This window comes from Cyprinodon variegatus, unplaced genomic scaffold (assembly GCF_000732505.1).
Source record: "Cyprinodon variegatus isolate N-32 unplaced genomic scaffold, C_variegatus-1.0 Scaffold503, whole genome shotgun sequence".
NCBI lineage: Eukaryota > Metazoa > Chordata > Actinopteri > Cyprinodontiformes > Cyprinodontidae > Cyprinodon > Cyprinodon variegatus.
The window spans coordinates 471,430-494,175 of record NW_015150956.1 but is presented as its reverse complement, the minus strand read 5'-3'; the positions used below and the strand labels follow the sequence as shown (position 1 = coordinate 494,175).

Below are 22,746 nucleotides of genomic sequence, written 5' to 3'. Positions count from 1 at the left end.
TCCCCCTACTGCATAATACAGGTAAACCTCTTTAAAGACAAAAACAAGAAAAACAGTCACAAAAAGATAACTTAAAAAATTTGGTGCATATGCTAGAAAAAAATAGTGGAGTTCTTTTTTTTTGTTCTATAAAGCAGCAGCTGTATTTTCAAACTATTTAAACAAGGGTTGCAGAAGGCATAAAACACCATAACAAATAAATTGATTTTGGCGTTTCATCTTTTCATCTCTAAAGCTTGACATATTTTTAACTTTAAATGTTATTTTCAACTTACCAATAAACAGGAAAGAATCTTTTCATCTCTTGTTCAATTATATATGAGTATGACTTTGTCTCCCAGCTTATAGTTTCTGTTTAATATTGCTTTTAATAGTTTAAACAAAAGTATTGAAATTTATACTCTGGAACTACCAACGTATAAACTGCTGTTCTAAAGAAATACTGTGATGCAGACTCAAACTAAAGCACATGTCAGTCAAATCTGTCACTATGGCTACGTTCACCCTGCAGGCCTTGATGCACAGTTTGATTTTTTTTGCATTGCTGTTCACATGTCCAAATATATGCGACTTGTATGTGATCTCCTGTTTGTGTCCCGCATGCGCAGTAGAGGACGCAATGACGTCACAAGCGAGCGTGGTCTGTGTTTACGGAAGTAAACATGGATGGTAGTGCTGGAGAACATCTAGGGATCTTTCCAAACCTTAAAGCCTTAATCTTTCCAAGATTGTTAAACATAAATACTACTCTTCGCAACATCGTCCACCATTGTTGTTGTTTTTCTTGCCACTTCTGTGTAGCAAGAAGCAGAAGAGCGACCACTGTCGGGTATTAATGACGTTCAGGTTGGATGAATGCGACCTGGTCACATTTAAAGATCAGATTCGTATCAGATTCAGGACCACATAGCCAACTGGCCTGGGTCACTGTAGTGTTTTCAACCTCGAAGATGTTGGTGACACCGAGTTAAACCGCTAATGAAGACCCAGGTGCNGTTGTTCAGACTGTCATAAAAAGATCAGATCCAGTTCGCATGTGGGCAAAAAAACTCGAATTTGGGTCACTTCAGGCTGCAGAGTGAACGTAGCCTATGAATGAGTTCACAACAGCTTATTTTAAGTGCTTTGGAGCAACAGTGCTATTCAACTGGAGCATCAACATGGTCTGGATGCTAAACGTAATACCAGTGTCACGCCTTGATGATTTAGACAGCTTATGCCTGACGTATGGAAAATCTGGCAAAAACGCTGGCATACCTTGGATAAGTTACGGGTAAGTTTTGCATGAGTTATGAGCACACTGAAACACGCTGGCACAAGTCAACATAAGGCAAGTACGTCATGCATGGGCCATAAGTTACAGGTAAGTTGTTTGATCGTTGACATACGATAAGTGTAAGTTACTCATAAGTCGTCGTTACCCTTCTGCAAAACTTATGCGTAACTTATCAAGAACTAATCTAAAACGTATTTGAAGTGTTCCACTTATTTGATGTGTAGCAGACATGGCGCTTAATCTGTTACGACTGCAAACTTTTCTTTATTTTTCTTTCTATTCATTCTTTTTTATTTTTGGTAAACAGGAGCTACGTTAATATTGCGATCAAAGAACTATTTTTATGCAGGTTGGGTGCCTCCGGGTGCATCGCTGCCCCCTCAGGACATGGGCTTGTGACATTTTATGGGCATTACGCTGCAGTGCATCATGCATAAGTTAGGCCATGTCATAGGACAAGTTCTGGACTTGTTATGAATAGTAAACGCCCAAAATTGAAGACATACATAGAAAGTTCAGCGTATGGCAGTGTTTTAGAAGATTCTGGGACGTCAGGCATACGCTGTCTCAATCGCCAAGGTGAGACAGGGCCCTAAGTGATACTCCACATTAATCATTCGACCTCACATGTCTGACTCATGGAGTCATTTCAGCAGACATGCTAACACACTGAGTCTCTCATAGAGAGTATAGCTGTAGCTGAGGACTGTGTGCTGGTGCCAAACAAAAGGAACGTCAGTAGAGGGGTTGCGGTTATACATGGTCCTCAAGTACAGTGACTAAACTGTAACATAAAAAAAAAGCTATGACAGAGAGAAAGAGATATAAAAATGGGTAAGATCCAGGAGTTTGTGCTGTTTTTTTGTTTTCCTATGGTAAAAACCAAATACGCTGCCCAGGAACAAGAACAGGAGCTAACCAAACTCGACTCCTCTCTAACGAAGTGATGCAGAGTAAAACTGTTCTCAGTGCATTATTTTGTAGCGATGTTTTCTCCTTATGTATAAACATTGAAGGCATATGTTTGAAGTCTTTTTTTTTTGGTGAATAATAACATTTCCCTAATGGATATCCAGTCTCTTCTGTTGGGATCAGCCTTAAACTCTACTGTTCTGTTCAGCAAACCTGATGGGCTGAGCAGCATACATTATGTTCATTATTGTCATGTCTTCTTTTCCTGGAGGAGTTCTAGGATTTGTTCTTTTGGCTTCCCGTTGAGAGGCAGCACAGGACTGTAGGTTAATGCTGAGCCGTTGGTGGAGAGGTGCTGGAAGCCCGTAGAGGACTTTTCAGCAGGGCTGCAAAGGCGATGGAAGCGCTAAGGAGTACAAAAAAAATCCATTAGAAAAATAGATTCTCATCTTTTCAGTAGGGTTTTTATTTTATCATCACAGTGTGTTGAAAACTACCTGGGGAAGGGTTCCAGGAGTGGTGAGGAGAGCATAGACAGCCCAGATGGGGAGCAGGGAAACGGACGAAAGGGTCAGAATCCAGCCCAGGGTGGTGGCCCAGACTGGGGCGACGAGGCCTTTCCCCAGGCTGAGCGGAGACCAACACACCAAGGAGAAAATAAAGGTTGCCTAAAACAAGACAGAGAACGACATATTCATGCAAAGTCGGCATCAATAATCCTAAACGGCTAATTTGGCTAGAAACATTGTTCCCACCATGAATACTTGCTTCCAGATGGGAAGATGTATTGATTAACAGCTGCCCTTAAGTAAATACACATCTCCAAGAATCTTCCCATCTGGTGCACAACCAAAAAGTATTCAACCAGTGTGAATATATTTTTTCTTTCTGAGCTAATGTTTCTCCCACAACATAAACCAGCATAGTTACATGCTAAGCTACAGCTAACTGATGAGAAAAACCAAGGGTGACCAGATGTCCCAGATTTCCAGGGGTAGTCCCCAATTTATACAACCTGTCCTCGGCTAAACCTGTTTTATGAATGATGGGGGGAAATGTTGCATGCAGACTGTTAATACGGTAAAAGAAAAAAGCTTGTGAGCATGTTGCGGGCAGGAAAAACTGTTACAGTAGCATTTTGTTAACATAAAGATGATTAAAAAAGCACACCGCTTGTTCAACTGTAATGATCCTTATGGATCTCAGCTGCCATTAAAACACAAAGAAGAAAAAGAGCACACCACTTTGGATACGTAAACACCGCAGCCTGAAGTGACCCAAATCCGATTTTTTTGCCCATACGCGACCTGGATCTGATCTTTTCATGACAGTCTGAACAACACAGATCCGATTTTTTCCAATGCGACCCAGGCCACTTGGCTATGTGGTCCTGAATCCGATACGAATCTGATCTTTTCAAATGTCTGAACGGCCAGGTCGCATTCACCCGACCTGAATGTCATTAATACCCCACAGTGGTCACTCTTCTGCTTCTTGCGTCACAGAAGTGGCAAGAAAAACAACAACAATGATGGACGATGATGCAGAGAGTAGTATTTATGTTTAACCATCTTGGAAAGATTGAGGTTTTAAGGTTTGGAAAGATCGGTAGATGCACTCCAGCACTACATCCACGTTTACTTCCGTAAACACGAAGCATTCTGGCTTGTGACGTCATTGCATCCTCTACTGCGCATGCGGGACACATAAGCTATATGAATGCAGTTCACACATGAGATCGCATACAAGTCGCATATATTTGGAAATATAATTTTATTGTGAAATCCAATAAAAAATTGGATTTAACAAAAAAATCAGAATTGAGCATTAAGGCCTGCAGTGTGAACGTAGCCTTTCACAAAGAAGTGAAAGTGGAAGTTCGTTACGGCACAATTGATAGGAAGCTGCCCTGTGTTATGATGAGTGTGTTAGTTGATTAATTTTATTTGGATAGAGCTGATCCTGTGATAAATGTTTGCTTAATGTCCAGTTTAAAATATATATATATATATATATATAAAAAAAGAAGTAGGACAAGACCACGATTTACTGCTGGTATGAGTAAAATAATCTCACTGCAAAAAACTATCTGAAAATTTGTAAAATATTTGAGCAAGTAAATAAGATGATCTGCCAATGGAATGAGTATTTTTACTCTTAAAATAAGATAATTAGATAATATACATTTTAAATAAGACAATGTGATTGTTTTTTCTTATTTTAAATGTAAATTGTCTTATTCCATTGGCAAAGTGTCTCACTTACTGTACCTCCATAATTCAAGAAAAAATTCACTTATTTTAAGTGATCTTGTACTGCAGTTGGAAAATAAGATCACGTTCCTTCCCAAGATAACATCCAACCACAGATGGATTCCTTATTTGGGATGCAGAGCAGCGCTACTATTCAGCGACTTCCAGGACAACAGACGGCAGCAGTCAGGCAGGATCTTTTAAATTTAACAAAGCTGCACCCAACTACCTTGAATAATATCTTTTCTGACAGCTACTATAACGTTGTGAGCTTGACAATCTTCTGTGATGCAGCGGCGGCGTTCCATGGAAGGAAACTTGGGAAGTTGAGAAGTGTCAACCTAGCTTTAGGGAGGAAGTCTGCATATTTTGTCTAAACTTTTCTAGACTTTAATTTCTTCCTCAATCATTTGATCCCAGATTAAGAATAAACCCTAAAAGTCAGGATGAATCTATGGCAGGTAAAGTGGTCAGGCTTTTAATGCAGAAACTGGGAAAATGGATATTTCTATTGATGGATGAATCAATGGATGGATATTGGATGGAAATATGGATAAATTAATAATGAATGGATGTTAGAAAGGACAATAATTAGATGCAGATACACACAGATGGATTTACATTTTACATCATTTAAAGAGAATACATTCTGGACCTAAAAGTACACACAATTTCTTTCATTTTCAGAATTTTCCAGGCTGGAAATGTCTAAAACCAAAAGCTAGAATTTCTATTTTCCATCAAAACAGATCAACCACATGATTGCTGTTCCCTAACTGTTTTCTGGCCTCCTCATCACCCTTGCTCCCCTTCCCTTCCACAATGAAGTCCAAATATTTTGGTAATCATATAAGGTATTCAGTCTGACTGATAGACGTGGGGTGAATCTTTCATGTGTACCACTTCACAGCGAGGCGACGCGGTCCAGTTTGAAAGCAGACAGATGTTACTCACAGTGCACACAGCAGGAGTCAGATACTTCCAGCACAGCTTGAAGGCAGAAATGGGGGTGTAGCCCGTCATATCTTTGATGTTGGCACTGAATCGATCGGCTCCTTGACAAAAAAAAAAAAAAAAAAAAAAAAAAAAAAAAAAAAAAAAAAAAAAAAAAAAAAAAAAAACGTTAAAAAAAAAGTTAGTTTTGACTTAAAAAGTTCTGTGAAAAATATTTAGCACTGTATAGATTTATAACATCAATTTGGGCTAGTTCACTCCCTCAAGAGTGGAGTTAAGAAACCATCCAATCAGAACCTGTTTGACCACATAAATTAGACTAAGCCATCAAGCTTAAAAGATATTTTACAATTGTAAAAATAGTTATGATGTTTAGGTTCATGTCTGCGGGACTCCAGTGAACCACAGTGAGAGTTTCTGTCCAGAAGAGGAAAAAACACAGAACAGTGTATTGGGCTAACAGAAATTACTCCAAGACGGCGACATCGACTAATCCAAGAGGTAAAAGAAACTAAAATGACATCTAAAGTACTTGAGGCTTAATTTGCCTCGGCTAGAGTCTGTTTTACAGATTCAGAGAGAAACAGGCTGGAAAAAATGGCTCAAAAGTTTCAAAAACAAACAAAAAAATGACTGTAAAGACCATTCTCATTTGATCCACTGTGGAAATACCATTCAGCTGTAATCATTAGTACCAGCAACTTCAGCTCAGTCATGCTTGTGTTATTTAACAGCCTGATGAATAAAAAAAAAAATTAAAAAAAAGTCTACCTCCCAATATTGATGAAAAAAACAACACATTCATATTTTTCATGTGTGACCTAGTCAAAGTCCACAATAAAAATGGATTAAGAAGGGGTATTGCCGTTAACAGGTTGCATGTACTCTAACAATTCAAATAATTAACTTTTCTTTGGCTTATATTATAGTTTAAGTTTCAATGATCATATAAAATATAAAAGAGTCACAAAAAATGTGTAAAAGTTTGAATATGGTGGTCGGATCCATTGTTTTTATACTGAGTGGCTGAGAAAGAAAGATAAACAAAGACATGAAAAAAGATGAGATTAATCTGCTGTTGAACCTCCTTCTCCTGCGACAGAGTCCCATACACAAAATCCTCCCCCCCTAGACCACATGTGAAGCCGGGACCTAAAACTGTAGATTCCCACAGCTATAAAAGAGGTGAGTGGGTGAAGCTGAGACATGACCGCTGCATTACCCAACTGCAAAACCTGTCTGTTGTGGTTCTGGTCCAAAAAAAAAAAAGCTCTGACTTTTTCTTTAAAGTTGTTAAGATGAATGCCAAAAAATGATTTAAATAATAACTGGGCTGTTCTTGTGGTCGGCCATCTTTCCTTTGAGCTAACAATGTCTCATGCAGTTTTAGCGACTCATTTCTGACGCAGGCTCCCTGGAGCCACTAGCCTGAGAGGCAAAAAGACCCGGGGGCAGGTTTAGTGCCCGGTGGAGACAGATGGAGGGGGTCTGGCCTGGAGCCAGTCTCCTGACAACACTAGACTGGAGCTGGAGCCAGATTAATGCACAGACTCCTGACTGGAGGTGGAATGCAGGAGGAGGAGGAGAGGAGCGTCCATCAGAATACACAACATTCATCAATGATAACATTTTAATTAAATTCTCACATCAATCTGAACTGAAAGGATTAAAAGTAAAGAGGCCTTCAAAACAAGACAGAAGTAATAAATAAATAAACAAGAGGGGGGAAAGAAGTGCAAGTATGAAAATATGATCTACATAAAAGTATTTATTTATTGAGCCTTTCAGCTGTTTTTTACACGTAGACATTGTTTATTAATATTTGTTCGATTAAAAACCAACTAGATTATGGTTTATAAAATAAACTGATTAACACACAGTGTCAGATAATTAAAAAGTGATTGAAAAATGATTTGTTTTGTAAGATAAATATCTGAAAAGTGTGGTGAACAGATGTCTTTAGCTCGAGTGATTTAATATTAGGATGCAGAAAGTCTTTTAAGATATATCTCGGTTTTAAGCATCTACCTAGAGTCTATAGCCCCATTTATACTACCCTCTAAAAACCGATCCGTGCCGAGTTCGGACCGAGCTTTGATCAGTTAGCCGAGCCGAGCTTTGTTTCTCACAACCATTTACACACTACGCTAGCACGGTTCCTGGCCTCCTAGTGTCGATCTACGGTACTAGATTCTCTATATAGAGGGAATCATGAATTTCAACATGGTGGCGCCCGTAGCATTCAGGAAGTATGGTTAAAATTGTGATATTTAGTTGTTTGCGGACAAAGAGACAAAGAAGGCAGCCTTCTGTGAATTTACTTGATAGTTGGCTTTTGGGAAGTGGATACGACAAACAATAGTCTAATCAGGGCTTACTGTTGGGATCTGGAGGCTTGTCAACCTTTCTCCACCAGAGGGAGCCTGAGATCTTCCTCCTGAGGGCGTGAGCTGACTTCTGCACACCTGTTTCCCATCTGCTCATCTGGAGGCTTTCTTAAGGAGGAGGAGGCTGACACTTCCCTGCCAGAGTGTTTGCCAGTAATGGTACCAGCAAACCTGAGCCAGCTAACTCTGATCTGTTTTCCTGATTTTTTGAGAACCTCTCAGACTCTGTGTTCTTCTGCCTCTCAGATCCTGACATATCTGGTGATCAGTCAACTCCTGGAGAAAACTCTCGCTGCCTGGAACCTGCCTGTCTGCCCTCAGCCTCCGCCTCTGCCCTCAGCCTGCCGATCAGCCTCTGGACCCTCAAGGTCCCCCCCCCTGCCGGTCAGAATACCCCCTGAGCAGGTATTAACCCAAACCGCCGTTAAACAGCAAGTTTCCTGGATCCACTCTAACCGATCTGTCCTCCTCTAGTTGCTTCCCTCCCGTGACCAGCCTGACGAACCAAGACCCCGTTCACATTTCTCAGAAAACATTGTCAATAAACCTTTTAACTTTTTTCCTGTCTCTTGAGTGTTTCTGCATGTGGGTTAGAAGATTAGACCCCAACATGACACTTACAGACGCAGGAAACAATGACAAACGTTGAGGTTCATCTCACTGCTAAGCAGAATCATCACTGGAAATTGTGTGGCACGGTAGGGGGGGGCTAGTGTTTTTATTAATGTCTGAAATTTAATTATAACGGAGGCTGACCGTAAGGGCGCGTTCTGCTCATGTGCTCTTTGTTATCTAAAAACTGAGCCACAACTGATGAACTAGTACAATGTTAGCGCGCTGTGTTTCTGTCGGGCGCGGTGCGGTTACGTTTTGCGCGCTAGTTTGCGTTTTGCGTACACTCCACATTTATCTCATTGACCATGTTTAGAGTGATCTTGGCACGTTTTCAAAAGGATAGTGTAAATGGGGCTTAAGGTTTCAGTACCAACTGAAGCCTGAATTAGTCTGAGCTTTGACTAGGCCATTCTAACACATCAATAATCTTAGATTTAAATTACTTCGGTGTAATCCTTAATTAAACCATAGAAGTTTTCCATCATATTAAATATAGGGTTGAAACACTTCATTGGATTAATCGAAATAATCATCAACTAATTTAATAATCAGTGCGTTAATCTGACAGACAGAGACCCACTTAGTCCAGTAATTATATCAAAATTGTAAAAAAAAGTTATATACAAAATTTACATTTAAGATTATAAAACGTTTTTGTCTGTTTTGGTTTTAGTTTCACATGGTTTAATTTAGTAAAAAAAAAAATCGTCTCTGATGAACCTTTGGCTATCCGATTATTAATCGATTAATCATATTCAACAGATTTATCCAGCCCTAATTAAATGTTTTGAATGATGGCTAAAAATGTAAGTTCCTCAGTTCTTGCTGTTGGTTTTGGTCACTAAAAAAAACCCAAAGGCGGTCAGAGATCAAGTCTCTTCTTACCAGCTAAACTAGTTTATTTAGTATATAAAAAATAAAGAAGCCATGTACATTAAAAGTGAAGCAAAAGAGCTTCATACCGTAGACCCAGCCGATGGCCAGAGACTGGAAGATGGAGAGAAGCAGCAGGCTGGCTCCACTGCATGAGAAGTGATCATAGATCTGGAACACGTAGAGGCCACCCTGTGGGATGTGAAAACATACATAGTTCCACATTCCAGCCAACGTGTTTTGTAGTTACCATAACCACCTAAAAGTCAGCATTTATTTAATCTAAATATATTTAATGGGGTCATGTGACAGCATGAGGGTCATTTAGTACTCACTGGTGTGACCATGACCAGCCCGACCAGGAAGCAAACCACACACACAAACAGCAGCAGCAACTCTCTGCGGTATCCTCGCCGGATCACGTGAGGATACAGGTCAGTCACCGAGGTCATGAGAGCCTCTAGACTCACAAACTGAACCAAGAGAGGAGAAAGCGTGTGTGAGCGCTGACAGTTACAGACCTCACTGACATTAGATTATCATGTAAAAGTGAGTGTCTACCTGCGTGTCGAGTCCCAGCATGATGATCATGAGGAAGAAGCAGACAGCCCAGAGCTGAGGAACAGGCATCATGGCGACTGCTCTGGGGTAGGCGATGAAGGCAAGACCAGGCCCTGTCAAAGCATATGGTTATGTTATTGTTATGCATTAAACTCCAAATAAATTCTAAATAATTTATATTCCAAAAGGTAGGACATTTTTGTAAAAATACTTTAATCTGAAATATTCCCATCAAATATTTAATCTTGTTTAATATACCCCTATATATATATATATATATATATATAAAGCTGAAATGTCTGCTCTATGGATGTGAAGTGTTTTTATATATATATATATATATATATATATATATATATATATATATATATATATATATATATATATATATAAATATATAAAACACTTCACATCCATAGAGCAGACATTTCAGCTTTACTGCCCTAAGAATTTATTCTATTTTTTGGGGATCATTCAAAATAACTAAACCTTCAAAACATATTTTATCCTAAAATATTTAGATCAATTCCAAGAGGGGAAGCCAAACGTCTTCAAACCTTGGAAACCAAGTCCAGTGGATTGTTTTTTTAAACCTTTATGGAATGACTATGACCTGGATGACTGAGAATCTTCATCAGCATCAATATAATCAATATCTTGAGGAAAACTGACAAAATACTACAGTAATTTGCCCATTTAGTTAGTATTCGATTATTGTATAGAATTTAGAAATGTCTGTGGTTGCAAGCAACATTTGGCATGTTTTTTTTTTTTTTATTCTTTTTAATCCTTGGATTAAAAACTGAAAATGTTACACTTGATATTAGAAAATTTTAGCATCCTCATATCAGCTGTAAGATTTTAAGAGATCAATATTTAAAAAAACATTAATTATTTCCAGCATTTTTAATAATTCTAATGCTTTTGTATTATAAAAAAACAAAAAAACAAAATCTGTCTTTTTTTTTAAACAGGGGTTATCTAACATCATGATATTACGTATTGACTCGTATTACATTTTTTAATCAAAGTAACCCTTTCTAATATGAGTATTTTAGACTGTTTCAGCTAATTCTAGGAACTAAAAGTGGGAAAATTGAACTGTTTCTCCCAAATATTAGCTATATTCTTACAAAAAAAAACAACCATAAAATCGCCTAGAAATGGTGCAAAAAGTTCCCACAATTTCTTAACAAGTATCAGTTGATATCCAATTTTATACCTGATTGAGCCACAGTGCCTATGTCTACACCCTGCTCCTCAGCCATGAAGCCAAGAACTGAGAAGATGGCGAAACCTGCCAAGAAACTGGTGGCGCTGTTCAGGAGGCAGAGCATGAAGGAGTCCCTGGAAACAAATATGCAACATCACCTGATTGCACACAGAAGAAAAAAAGGTTGTTTATCTTTATAAAAGCAGTCGGATCTGGAAATCTGAGGCTGTTTGGTGAGGAGTGTGTGTGTGGGAATGTGAGAGTGTGGGAAACATGGCAGCGAGGGCTTTTCTTTGAGGTGTGGCTGTGTCAGGCTGTTTTCTCTGCCCATTCCTGCCATTCCTTGTGGAAGCCATCTGACCAGTGGGAGCTAACATCTTACATTTCAATGTGTGTGTGTTAGAGAGAGGGAGTCAAAGTGTCTCACTTATAGCAGTCATTGTTGTATTTGTTGTAACTGCCCAGGGCTGTGAGACTTCCCAAGCAGATCCCATAAGAGAAAAATATTTGAGTACCTGCATCCATCCATACCTAGAGAGAGAAGAAGGAGCAAAACCAGGAAATGAAAGGAGATATTAAAACATAACATTTTTTTTATGATCAAATTTTACAGCCTTGATTGTAATATCTATGAAACAGCTTCCGGAGCCTTTTTACATGTTTTTCCATCACAAAGATTAAACGTATCTTCTTGGTATTTTATGTTATCGCTCAATAAAATAGAAATAACCAAAAACTACAACCAAAACACATTAAATTATACAACTGCAAATTGAAACCATTAGAAAAGTTGGTGGGGTGTGAATATTTTCCCAAGTCACAGCCATATCACCTGAAACAATAACAGAAAAACACACATCCCTTCAAAACAACCAATCGTTTCTTCGACAATCCTGACCAATATAAGGAACGTGGAGTCTACCTGAGGGTCAGCCAGGCGGGTGATGTTGGGTTTGAGGTAGTAAACGATGCCCTGAGTTGCTCCCGGCAGGGTGGCGCCGCGCACCAGCAGCACAAACAGCATGACGTATGGGAAGGTGGCCGTCAGGTACACAACCTGAAGGGTATACAAGCGCATAGCGATGATGGCGCTGTAGGCATCAAACTAAGATTACTGCAGTTTCTCTTTCTGTGGTTTCCTACAGGACCTTTAGGACTAATTCATAGCTACAGGTTTTGGAGTATTATATTTATGTAAGTGAATGCAAAAAGAAAAAAAAAGCTGTAAAACACTCAAAAGCCTCACATTACTAGTGTTATAAAGAAACCAGCCATTGCAACATAAATTATTTAGAGCAAGTTGAATCTTTCAGCTACAGAATTTTATAAAAAGAACTTTTCAGAAGCTCCAGTTTCTGAGAATAAATGGAAGATAAAATAAATATCCTGCCTGTACAAAGCTACTTTTATGGACTTGTTGAGGTGAAATTGGAAAAAAAAAAACAATAATCAAGGAAAAAATTAACTCAAAAAGAAACAAATCCTTTCTCAAAAAGTCCTAAACGCTGACATATGATGATACTGGTCTGTGATTCAATCCAATAGATAAGACATCTATGGTTATCTCTCTGAGGACTGAGGTGGCCAACGAAGGAAGTTTTTGCAACCTTAACCTTCTTAAAGACCTAACAATGGCTTCCAGAGACTTTGGAAGAGAAAAAGCCCCACAGCATCACAGATCCTCCACTGTACTTAACAACGGGCATAAAGCAAATCCAAACTCCTCCCCCAAACAAATTAAAGTGAAAGTAAATTTGGATCTTCTTTATAGACATTAATTTAATGTGCACCAACAAATATGTCTGTATCTTTTTGACCAAGTCTGCAAATAAAAAAAAAGGCCCCAAAATACTTGTTGTGCCAAGAAATTTTGGAACTATGGAGAGCCATGTAGAGCGAAACAGGCAACCTAATTAAAAATAGGCTGAAGCCATTGCAAGTGTTCATTTCAGGAGAAAATGGCCACTGATGACTTGAAGTGGAGAGCGTTTCCCAGGCTTAATTAGAGTAGAAAGTGATTGACCTAGTAATTACTGTGTGTAATTGTGTCTGACTAAATAGGAGAGTTATAGCTTGGCTAAGAAAACAGTTCATGGAGAGCTCTTAACCCTATAATGCCAAATGTATCATATTTGATACATACGGTTTCTGAAAAGTTTTGCGTCTGACACCTTTTGCATAATTTAATGATAAAAACTTTGCTCAAAATCCTATTGTTCACAATCAGATATACCTGATAACAGAGGGCAGAAGGCTACACAAAAAATAATCTTGACTTATCGCATAGTAATAAATTATCAATATCAAAAATGTATTTCTGTTTTTTCTTTCTACATATTTTGTTAAAAGGCCAAATAAGGACTTCAAACCAAAAAAAAGTAATTTTCTGTTTTTTTTTTTTATTCTTGGATTTGGCTTTAAAGGTTTAATTATAAGTTAACCTTTGCAAAATGTTTTACAAGAATAAGAAATTGGTAAATGAACCTCACAAATCCTGAAAATATTGATTTATTTGAAATCTACTGGAACTAAGAGGTAATGTTTTCTCAACATAAATTCAACGCAAGCAATAAACCGGTCAACATCAGAAAACTGGATGTTAAGGAGGTCTTGAAACTTTGTTGTTAAAATTTGCTTTTTTCACCTTATTTTTTTTTTTTAACAACCTTTCTGGCCCCAATGGACTATCTGCCAAACTCCATTAGTTCCTGAACTCCAGCTTCTTTGTTTTCTGTCTTTCAAAACTTAGAAAACTGATTAAAGGTATAGTGGAGGATTTTTCTTGAATTTGTAAAAAGACCCGCCCTCTTCACTTTGAAAAAAAATGCACATGCCCAACCCTGTACCCGCTACCAAGAGGGAACTCCTATTTGCATGCAGAGCTCATGTCTCCTCGTGCACACTCTGATTAAAAGTTGCTGTTCTCATCGCTCATACAAGCTTACTGTGTCCGAACGTCCGCCCTAACCCTTAAATCCCTCAATCACTATATAGAGCGGGGACTATATAGTGGACTCTATAGCCAACTTGGTTAACTTACCATTTGGATCGATGATCACTACTTTTTACTCCCTGTTAAACATGTAGCTCCTCCTCCACCGCACGGTGCCTGCGCCATCTTTATTATTAGTCGCCACTGTCGGGTAGCGGGGCCACTCTGACAGCAAATCCCATAATGCTTTGGGAGGTTACCTCCCTGCACAAAGCATTCTGGGATATTTCTGGCTCTTCTGAGGCATTTCTTTCCTTCTAATGCACTTCGTAGACACTTTTTTTTCTCTTTTTCTGTTACGACCCTCGGCCTTTATTAAAGAGCCGCGGTGAGAGCTTCACTAACTGTCTGAAACCGTAGCTCACCACACATATACGCCTGAAAGTGCGCATGTGCAGAAAAAGATAGCTAACTGTGGACGAGCATCTAGGACGGCCTTATCTAAAGATATCACCAGAATGATTGACAGTTAGGAGGACCACTTATTTAGATGATCCACCAAATCCAAATAAAACATCTTACTCTATACCTTTAATCCAGGGTGTGTCTGACCTCAGTAACCATGACAACATTAGCCAGACACACCTGGGTTAATCAGTTTGTCCAGTAATGAAACACAGGAAACAAAGTAGCTGGTTGAAATTTAGGAAGTGTTGCAGTTTGGCATTTAGTCCACTTAATTGGATTAACTTGGATTTATAACAGAGTGATTAATGAGAAATAACTACCTCCTATCATGACTTAAATGACTGCAAATTGAACTGAATTCAAAGGAGTTTATAAGTAACAGGGACAGCGATAAACTTTGACTATAGTAACAGAAGCAATAAACTAGCCTACATGCATGTATTCACGACTGTATGACATCGTTATCGGATTTCTGCTGACCTTTCCAGTAGACTTCACCCCCTTCCAAACACAGAAGTAGCAGACGAGCCAGACGACAGCCAGACACAGAGCCAGCTTCCAGCTGATTGGACCCAGCTCATCTAAAGTGCTGGACAGGCGGAGCACCTCCCGCCTGAAAGAGACACACGGATACGTTAAGAACAACATAGCTATGAATGAAACCCCAAAGATTCTACACTCACTCCCAGAACTCCATAACCGGGGAGGTGGCGTTCTCAGGCAAACTGCTCATGTTTGCCGACAGGTTGTATTTATCAAACAAGAAGCACGCATCTGCAGGAGAACACAGGATACAAACATAACCTTTACATCTACAGCGCACCACCTCACCGGCGTATTATAATGGACTTAATACCAACCCGTGTTCCAGGTGTTGTTGCAGTGCGACCAGGGCAGCTCCGCCTGGAAGCTGTGGAACAGATAATAGAGAGCCCAGGCCAGGATGACTATGTAGTAAACACAGCCATGCAGGATCATCACCTGGCTAGCATACCCGAGACCTGCAGAGACATGACAACAAACAGAGGATACACGTTTTTAGGGTGACTCTCCACATGCAGCCCACAGCTTTTATATCTTCAATAGGAAAGAAGGATCTGATGATATTGAGTGCGTAACAGACCAAAAGCTATACATTTCAAAAACGATCTAGAAATAATAACAAAAAATCTTAAATTAAGTGTATTTACCGTTAATTTATTCACGTTAATAAGATGATTTGTGAATAGAATTACTATTTTTACTCTTAAAATAACACAATTAGATAATATGTACTAGACATAAGAGAATGCAATAGATATTTTTTCTTATGACTGCATTTATTTCAGAAAATTTTGACAAACAACAATAAATAAATCAACCAAATACAAACAAAAACTAAACTAAACTCCAATTTCCAAACAAACTAAATTCACCTGAACATATATAGAAACAAAACCCTCCACCAAATAAACCTGTCGGTTTATACAGTCTTAAAAGGAGTTGGAAGAAGTAAATATTATTTTTTCATACCTTTATCCCTCTAATTGCACTTTAATTAACCTAAAGTAGAGGAACCTTCCTGTTGAAGCTTCATTTGTCTTATTTTAAATGTAAATTTTTTTGTTCAATTGGCAAAGTTTCTCACTTAACTCCTCAATTCAAGAGAAAATGCACTTATTTTAATAAAAAATTACTTATTTAGCTTTCAATTTCTTACAGTGTACTCCTTTAATGGAGTAATAACGAGAGAAAATCGCTTTATTAAACAAAAGGTTACCCCTTAAAGGTATAGGGGTGGATTTTTTGTGAATTTTTGAAAAGATCCACCCTCTCCACTTAAAAAAAAAAAAAAAATGCCCATGCAAAACCCTGCACCCGCTCCCGATAGGGAGCGGGTGCAGGGTTAAGATCTATTAAACGCGTGCAAGAGCGTGCATTAGCCGATTTCTGCTCATGCACGCTCTGTTTAAAAGTTGCTGTTTGCATCGCTCATACAAGCTTACTTTCTAAAAGATTTGCAATTTTTCCACTAATGTCAGACTCACCACCGGTACCTGAAGATGGGGATGAGCATGTAGGACGGCCTTATGTAAAATATCAACAGAATGATTGACAATTAAGAGGACCACTTACATCCTCCACTATACCTTTAAATTCGGAAATTTAGGAGGTTGACTATACCTGACTCTCATGGTCTGCTTATCAGAAAAAAAATTTCCACAATGGAAAAAAAATTGAAAAATAAATAAGTAATTTATTCTTAAAATAAGTGCATTTGTTCTTGAAGTGAGGAGATAAAATACACAGTTTGCAAATGTAACAAGACAATTTAGATTTAGTGCATATTATGGAATGATCTTATTTTAAGAGTAAAAATACTCATTCCATTGGCTAAATATCTCCTTTACCTATTCAAATAAAAATAAATACACTTCATTTAAGACATTTTTGCTTATTTCTAGATCATTTTTCCAGTGCAGATATAACATGTTCAAATCCAGAGGGAATATTCAGCATCCAATGAAAGTTTATTCAGCTGATAGTGATGAACTTCATGCACTCACTTTAATGCATCTAGTCCAAATAAAGCCTGCCAGGCTTATTGGTCAAAGTCCTCTATAGAGCATGAGCAGGTTCACGTCGAGACAAACTGATTTTAGTTAGATTTGCTCACTTCCAGAGTTTAATGCTCTAAATTAGCTGCTTTTCCTTCCATTCGCTCAGAACACCTCATCCAGAGTATGATTTTAAGAAAAGCCGTCAACATTGCTGGATGTCGTCTGTTTCACTGAACTCACTATGAGTTGAAGTAATATTTAACCCTTAGCTGCAGTTTGGTCACAGAGCTAGAGCATAAACCACGTTCTACGGCACTGATTTGGACTTGCTTGTTACAGGAGAGTAAAGTGAAGGACACAGAAATGCAGTAGTCCAAACAGAAAAGGAGCTAAACGCTTTACAAGTTACCTCTGTGTATGATTGCACCAAAACTGTGCCTAAAGTCAAGGTTATTATCGTCCCCCCCCCCCTTAGTGTTTTGTGATATGGAGCCAGACGTTCCCATAGAGCAGAGGATTTATATGTTATTACCCAATTTCCTGCTCAGATAAGTTTGTTTTATATTGTCTAGGAATACGTCTGAGATCCAAACAGAAGAGAACTTATAGAAGCAAAATTAAAGGTATAAAATGATAACATTGCATTACAGTTAAGGAGGTGTGCGGGTACAACTGGCAGTTTTGCAACAGAATGGAAGCTCTAAGACGGTGAAGGCATGACAGCAATCAAGGGAAGTTTTCTGGAGCCATTTGCGACCACAGATTCCAACAATGTGCAAAAATTTGCAGTTTTCCCTAAACCTTTATAGGGCACTCAGTGAAATACTTCGAACGTCAAAACGTTAAGAGCGCTATTGGAGGTATAAGACCTTATTAATTTTGTAACATATGAAAAATATATGTATGTGTTGATGGCAAAAAGAAATGGTTACTAAAATGTTAACAAACGTTCTTCTATAAGAAATTAATGAAAAAACGCTCAGAGAGTGAAAAAAAAACACTTTTTTTCTTGTTAAAACCTAACCTTAGATCATCAATGCTGACAAAGGGACTTACTTTTTAACTTTTTAACTTAGCTTGATAACTTTTTAAGATCACATTTTAATGTTTCAATTAGCTTTTTAACCTTTTCACTTTTTTCAACTTGGTTTACAACAGGGAACATATCTCCAAGGGATCATCTAACTGGTTAAATACCAAAACGGCATGTGCTGCCACATGGTAATATATAAATCTTGTGCTTCTAGACCTCACTGATGGATGGGGGTGGGAACTACCATTTAAAGGGGTATGCAAGAGACCAAAAACTGTAATTTGCCCTATAAAGGGTTAAGAATACCCCAAATACCTTTGAAGTCTAGAGAAAATTGTCCCAGAGGTTTGTTGATGTGGTCAAGGGGTTTATTTAGGTCTGCCTGTATGATTTAATGATTTAAATACTAGTAAATCTGACAAGAGGGGAGTCATTGACACCCTCTGCATGGCGGTTACTCCACAAAAACTCCTACTGATTGATGCACCCTTGATTGAGGACATTTTACCTGAAAGTTTGGTGGAAGGAAAACATTTGGGTAAAAGAAAAGTTTGGAAAGAAAACAAAAATAGACCTTTTCACACTTTTTTTTTTTAGCTGGAAATGAAGGAAATAACGTCCCCACATTGACCAGAGAAGCAATACCTATACTAACAAAGATATTACAATGCAAATGTCTCCATCACACGCAACACATATGCAGCCATTCATGCAAGGGGGGAGGATAGAATGAGAAGTAGAAGCGCAGGTAGACTTTTCCAAGGCATTTTTCAATCAAAAACAAACAAAAGCAAGAGAGGATCACCTCCGAATAATGGGCAAATAGTCCTCCAGGCGCTGACGCCTCCCAGGCTGGTGTACTGCCCCAGAGAGGTCTCCAGGAGGAACAGGGGGATGCCACACAGCACCAAGAACAGCAGGTAGGGAACAAAGAACACGCCTGCACAAAAAACATGAAAACCTTCATTTAAAGCCACCAAAATGATCCCGTACCGACTGTGGATCTTGTTAAAAACACAAAGCATGGAGGCTGAGCGACTCAAAGATGACTATCTTCTCTTTACCTCCTCCGTTTTTGTAGCAGAGGTAGGGAAACCTCCAGACGTTGCCGAGCCCAATGATCTGTCCAGCCACAGCCAGGAGGAACTCGGCCTTGCTGGCCCACTGGCCTCGGGCCTGCAGGGCTTCTTTCCCGTTGGGGAGGCCTCCTTTGTGGGACTTTTTCAGCGCCTGGTTGGCCTGTTGTGAAAGCGGCTGGTCGGCCATCACCGGCTCTGGCAGGGACACACACACACCCCTGAAAATAAAAAAACAACAACATAAGAAGACAATACTATGACAAAAGGGACAAAGCAAACTACACAAAGAAAACATCATTACAAATAAAGAGGGGAGATAAAGCAAAAAAAAACGTACATTTTAGCAGCCGAAAAGGAGAAACTAAAACTGGGAGCAGTTGTGCTGCTTTGGCTGCCTTGCTTATCTGGGCTGAGTGAGTCTCAAGGACGACTAATGTGGGTGTGTGTCCTTTATCTAAAGCCTGCAGGACATCCAATGCCCAAATTCGCCATTTCTCACTCTTCGGCTCACCATTCATTCAAAATATAGAAACATTTATGCTTAAAAATAATAATTTTGGATTAAAGAGTCTACATTTATTTTTCAAGCACATAATAACCCAAACCTGAAAAAAAGCTCTTATTCTATTACATATAAAAAAAATGATTTAGCTCTTAAGCTCTTTTGCATTTAAGCCCTGCATTAACACTGAGAACATACAGATAAAGGGAACATGTTTAACCTTTTCATTCAAATAAAAATCTAAATAATGTGGTACCGATACCTTATAAAACCTGCTTTTGTTGAATTCTGGTTCTAAGTCATTTAAAGTGTATTTTCACAAGCTTTCCACATTTACAGACTAAATTTAATGCACATTCTCTGCAAAAAAGCTCCTGTTCAGTTGGATTCGATTGATATTAATCCACATTCAGACTCTAGCCTTCATGACTTTGACTCAACTAAATTGACACATAGAAATTTTTTATTTAAACTGCACTATTAGACCTCTGGCTGCATGTTTGTGGTCATTTTAGTGCTGACAGGTTCTTCCCATTCACTTTGACCAGCTTGAATATTCCTACTAAAGAGGAGCGTCCCACAGCCTGATCCTACCTCTACCGTGCTTTTACTGGTGTGACATGCTGTTTGAGGCTAAAGAGTTATAGTTTCAATATATAGTTTCAATAATTAATATAAAAGAATAAAATAACAAAGCACTAAAGCTCTTATAATGATATATTCAGTGATTTTTGTGACGTTTCTCTCACCCAATTTGAAGAAATTGCATCTAATTTGATGTAAAGCCTCTTATACTGGACCTCTCACTTTTTTCATATGTAAAGCAAAGTGTATTATTGATCGTAGAGTCGGATGCTGCAATGAAATGTTCCTTTAAGTGTAACTTTCTAATGTTTTCCGGTGACCTCAGTAAGCTTCCCATCGTCGCCACCCCTCCTTTTGACCCATGTGATCAAATAACGCTGATGTAACAAGCCCACCTTTCATAACTCTACTTTCACTATTCAGAGTAGTGCTGTTTGATATATATCATAATAGCGGCGCAAGGACAATTTGAGGGCGCTTTTACCCCTATGTAGAATGTAACAGCGTGTAACCATATGTAACACATGTCATATAACGGTGTCGGTGCAGTAGTGAATAGCAGAGGCGCGTTGGAGCGTCAGTATGCTCCTTAAGTCGCGCCTCGCGCTTTAGCCACCGAGCCTTAATGTTGGTTTTTGTTGCGTTGGACGAGGTTTGAATGGACAAAGCGTGGACAGCTTGTGAGGGTGCCTACCTCTGCGTTTCCCGTGGGTCTCCACACCTCGGCCACCCCCCCGCGCGCTGAAATGGTTTATTCCGGGCAGCTCTGTGCGCCGCTGCTTCACTCGGCACCAAATTTACACCCTAGACTGTGTTTAAGGATCCAGTCGGAGAAATGGATGCCTACCGGTGATATAAACAGGTTACAAAATGAACCGCGTGGCATCATGGGTATTGAATGCTTTTTTTCTCCCCTTTCTTCTTCTTCATTGTTTCGAAACTTCAAAGATGCCGACCCCTGATGACGACTTTGCTTTTTGTTTGTCGTTTCCGCTTACCTGCTCAGAGACTACAACTTTGTGTATTTTTTTCTCTTTCATTGCATACATTAATGTCCCCTCAGTTGTTTTTCTAATTAGTAATGGATATGCAAAATTGACGTTTATAAACCATAAAAAAGTAAGTGTTAAAATAAATAGGAAAGTTTTTCCATCAGTTTTTTTGCATTAAACTCCAAAACCCAGTTTGAATAAATAAAAAAATATTAAAATCAGAGCATTTTTGGTAAATAAATTAATCTTCTAAAGGAATTACTGCCCCCCCCTAAAATAAGATTATTAGATATGTTTTTTTAAATAAGATAAAATAATACTTTTAATTCTTGCATAACAGGGACCAGGAACTGTACACTGGTCCCTTTTAGTCACTGTGTAAAACCGCCTTTATCACTTTGAATTCAATATTTGCACTTGAATATCATCATGATTTTCAAATGTACGTTTTCTGAGTAACAAAATAAAAGAGCTGTTAATAATTCAAGTGCAAAAGTCAACAGACACCATAGGAAAATTATCAGTTTAAATTGCACCTTAGGCTTTGGTTTTTCAATAAGTGACCAGTTCTGATTTTTCCAACCTTTAAAATATTATGTATAAAAAAGTAAAAACTTGGACTGCATGTTTTTTTTTTTTGTTTTTTGTTTTTTTTTTAAGGATCAATACAACCCGCTCATCAAACTACTTAACCTTTTTGTTTGGTTTTTTTGAGTCGCTGAAATGTTCTAGGTCATCATGCTGATTTTATTATAAGAAATAAAAGCATAACTTAAAAAAAATAAATTTTAAATGATTTCATTTTAGGGAACAAAGTTACGGCTATTTGACCCGATGTAATAAAGTAAATCCAGGTTGTGCCCTTTTTCGCAATAACTGCTGTAAAACTTTTGTAGTTAAAGGGCCTTTTACATCACTGTGGAGGAGAGTCGGCTTATTTTTTGTTGCCTTTTATCAAATTTCAGCTGATTTGGGGATGTTTTATGCATAGATAGCCTATTTAAGTTAAAGCAATATAATCTCAGGCGTAAAAACCTTTGCCATTCAGAGGTGGACTGGCTGAGGAACACAGTCCCTGAATTACCCCATGTTCACCTGCAACATGAGCTTACTACCTGAATTCTCCTTCAGGTTCTTCTATAGAGTAGAACTTATGCTGTCATCAGTTATGACACAGTTTTCAGGTATTGAATGGGCCAAGCAGGCCCTTACCATCACACTAAAACCACCATGTTTGACAGTTATATGCATTAAGTTTATTTCCACTTTTGTCACATCAGTTCACAGAATAACTTCCTGAAAGTCTTTGTAAAAGCAGCAAATGTTTTGGGAAATCCGACCATATCTACGGTATGTGTTTTGTTTTTGGTTAGCTTTGGCTTTGAACTCTCTTGGCAATGCAATATTCTCTGATTGTTGCATCAGAAACATAGACTTTAAGTAAACTAGGAGGAAATAAAAGGTGCTAAATGAATGTACTCAGTAATGCATGGCAAAAGCTAGATGCCTTGCAAATATATAAATGCCTTTCCTACATTTTGTCACTTAACCAGAAACTTTAATGTGATTTGA

At 38.5% G+C, this 22,746-nt stretch overlaps 1 protein-coding gene across 4 annotated transcripts in view; it reads right to left on the bottom strand.

The window, feature by feature from the left end:
• Positions 1 to 997: 997 nt before the first annotated feature.
• The window catches only part of LOC107094723 (sodium- and chloride-dependent GABA transporter 2-like), a 37,583-nt gene continuing 15,834 nt past the window's right edge, over positions 998 to 22,746 (bottom strand). For 2 of the 4 annotated variants that reach the window (XM_015390519.1, XM_015390518.1), the window contains exons 2-15: positions 19,081 to 19,313; positions 18,822 to 18,956; positions 15,304 to 15,444; positions 15,127 to 15,217; positions 14,924 to 15,056; positions 11,966 to 12,100; positions 11,471 to 11,574; positions 11,053 to 11,177; positions 9,831 to 9,943; positions 9,605 to 9,742; positions 9,359 to 9,461; positions 5,395 to 5,495; positions 2,686 to 2,856; positions 998 to 2,594 (exon numbers count right to left, since the gene is read on the bottom strand). In XM_015390519.1, coding sequence (XP_015246005.1) covers positions 2,439 to 2,594; positions 2,686 to 2,856; positions 5,395 to 5,495; positions 9,359 to 9,461; positions 9,605 to 9,742; positions 9,831 to 9,943; positions 11,053 to 11,177; positions 11,471 to 11,574; positions 11,966 to 12,100; positions 14,924 to 15,056; positions 15,127 to 15,217; positions 15,304 to 15,444; positions 18,822 to 18,956; positions 19,081 to 19,282 — 1,848 coding nt within the window. In that variant the 5' untranslated portion in view covers positions 19,283 to 19,313 and the 3' untranslated portion in view covers positions 998 to 2,438. Of the gene's footprint in view, positions 2,595 to 2,685; positions 2,857 to 5,394; positions 5,496 to 9,358; positions 9,462 to 9,604; positions 9,743 to 9,830; positions 9,944 to 11,052; positions 11,178 to 11,470; positions 11,575 to 11,965; positions 12,101 to 14,923; positions 15,057 to 15,126; positions 15,218 to 15,303; positions 15,445 to 18,821; positions 18,957 to 19,080; positions 19,314 to 19,432; positions 19,485 to 20,876; positions 21,103 to 22,746 lie in introns of those variants that run through there. The other 2 variants (XM_015390517.1, XM_015390516.1) reach the window with 2 other exon arrangements.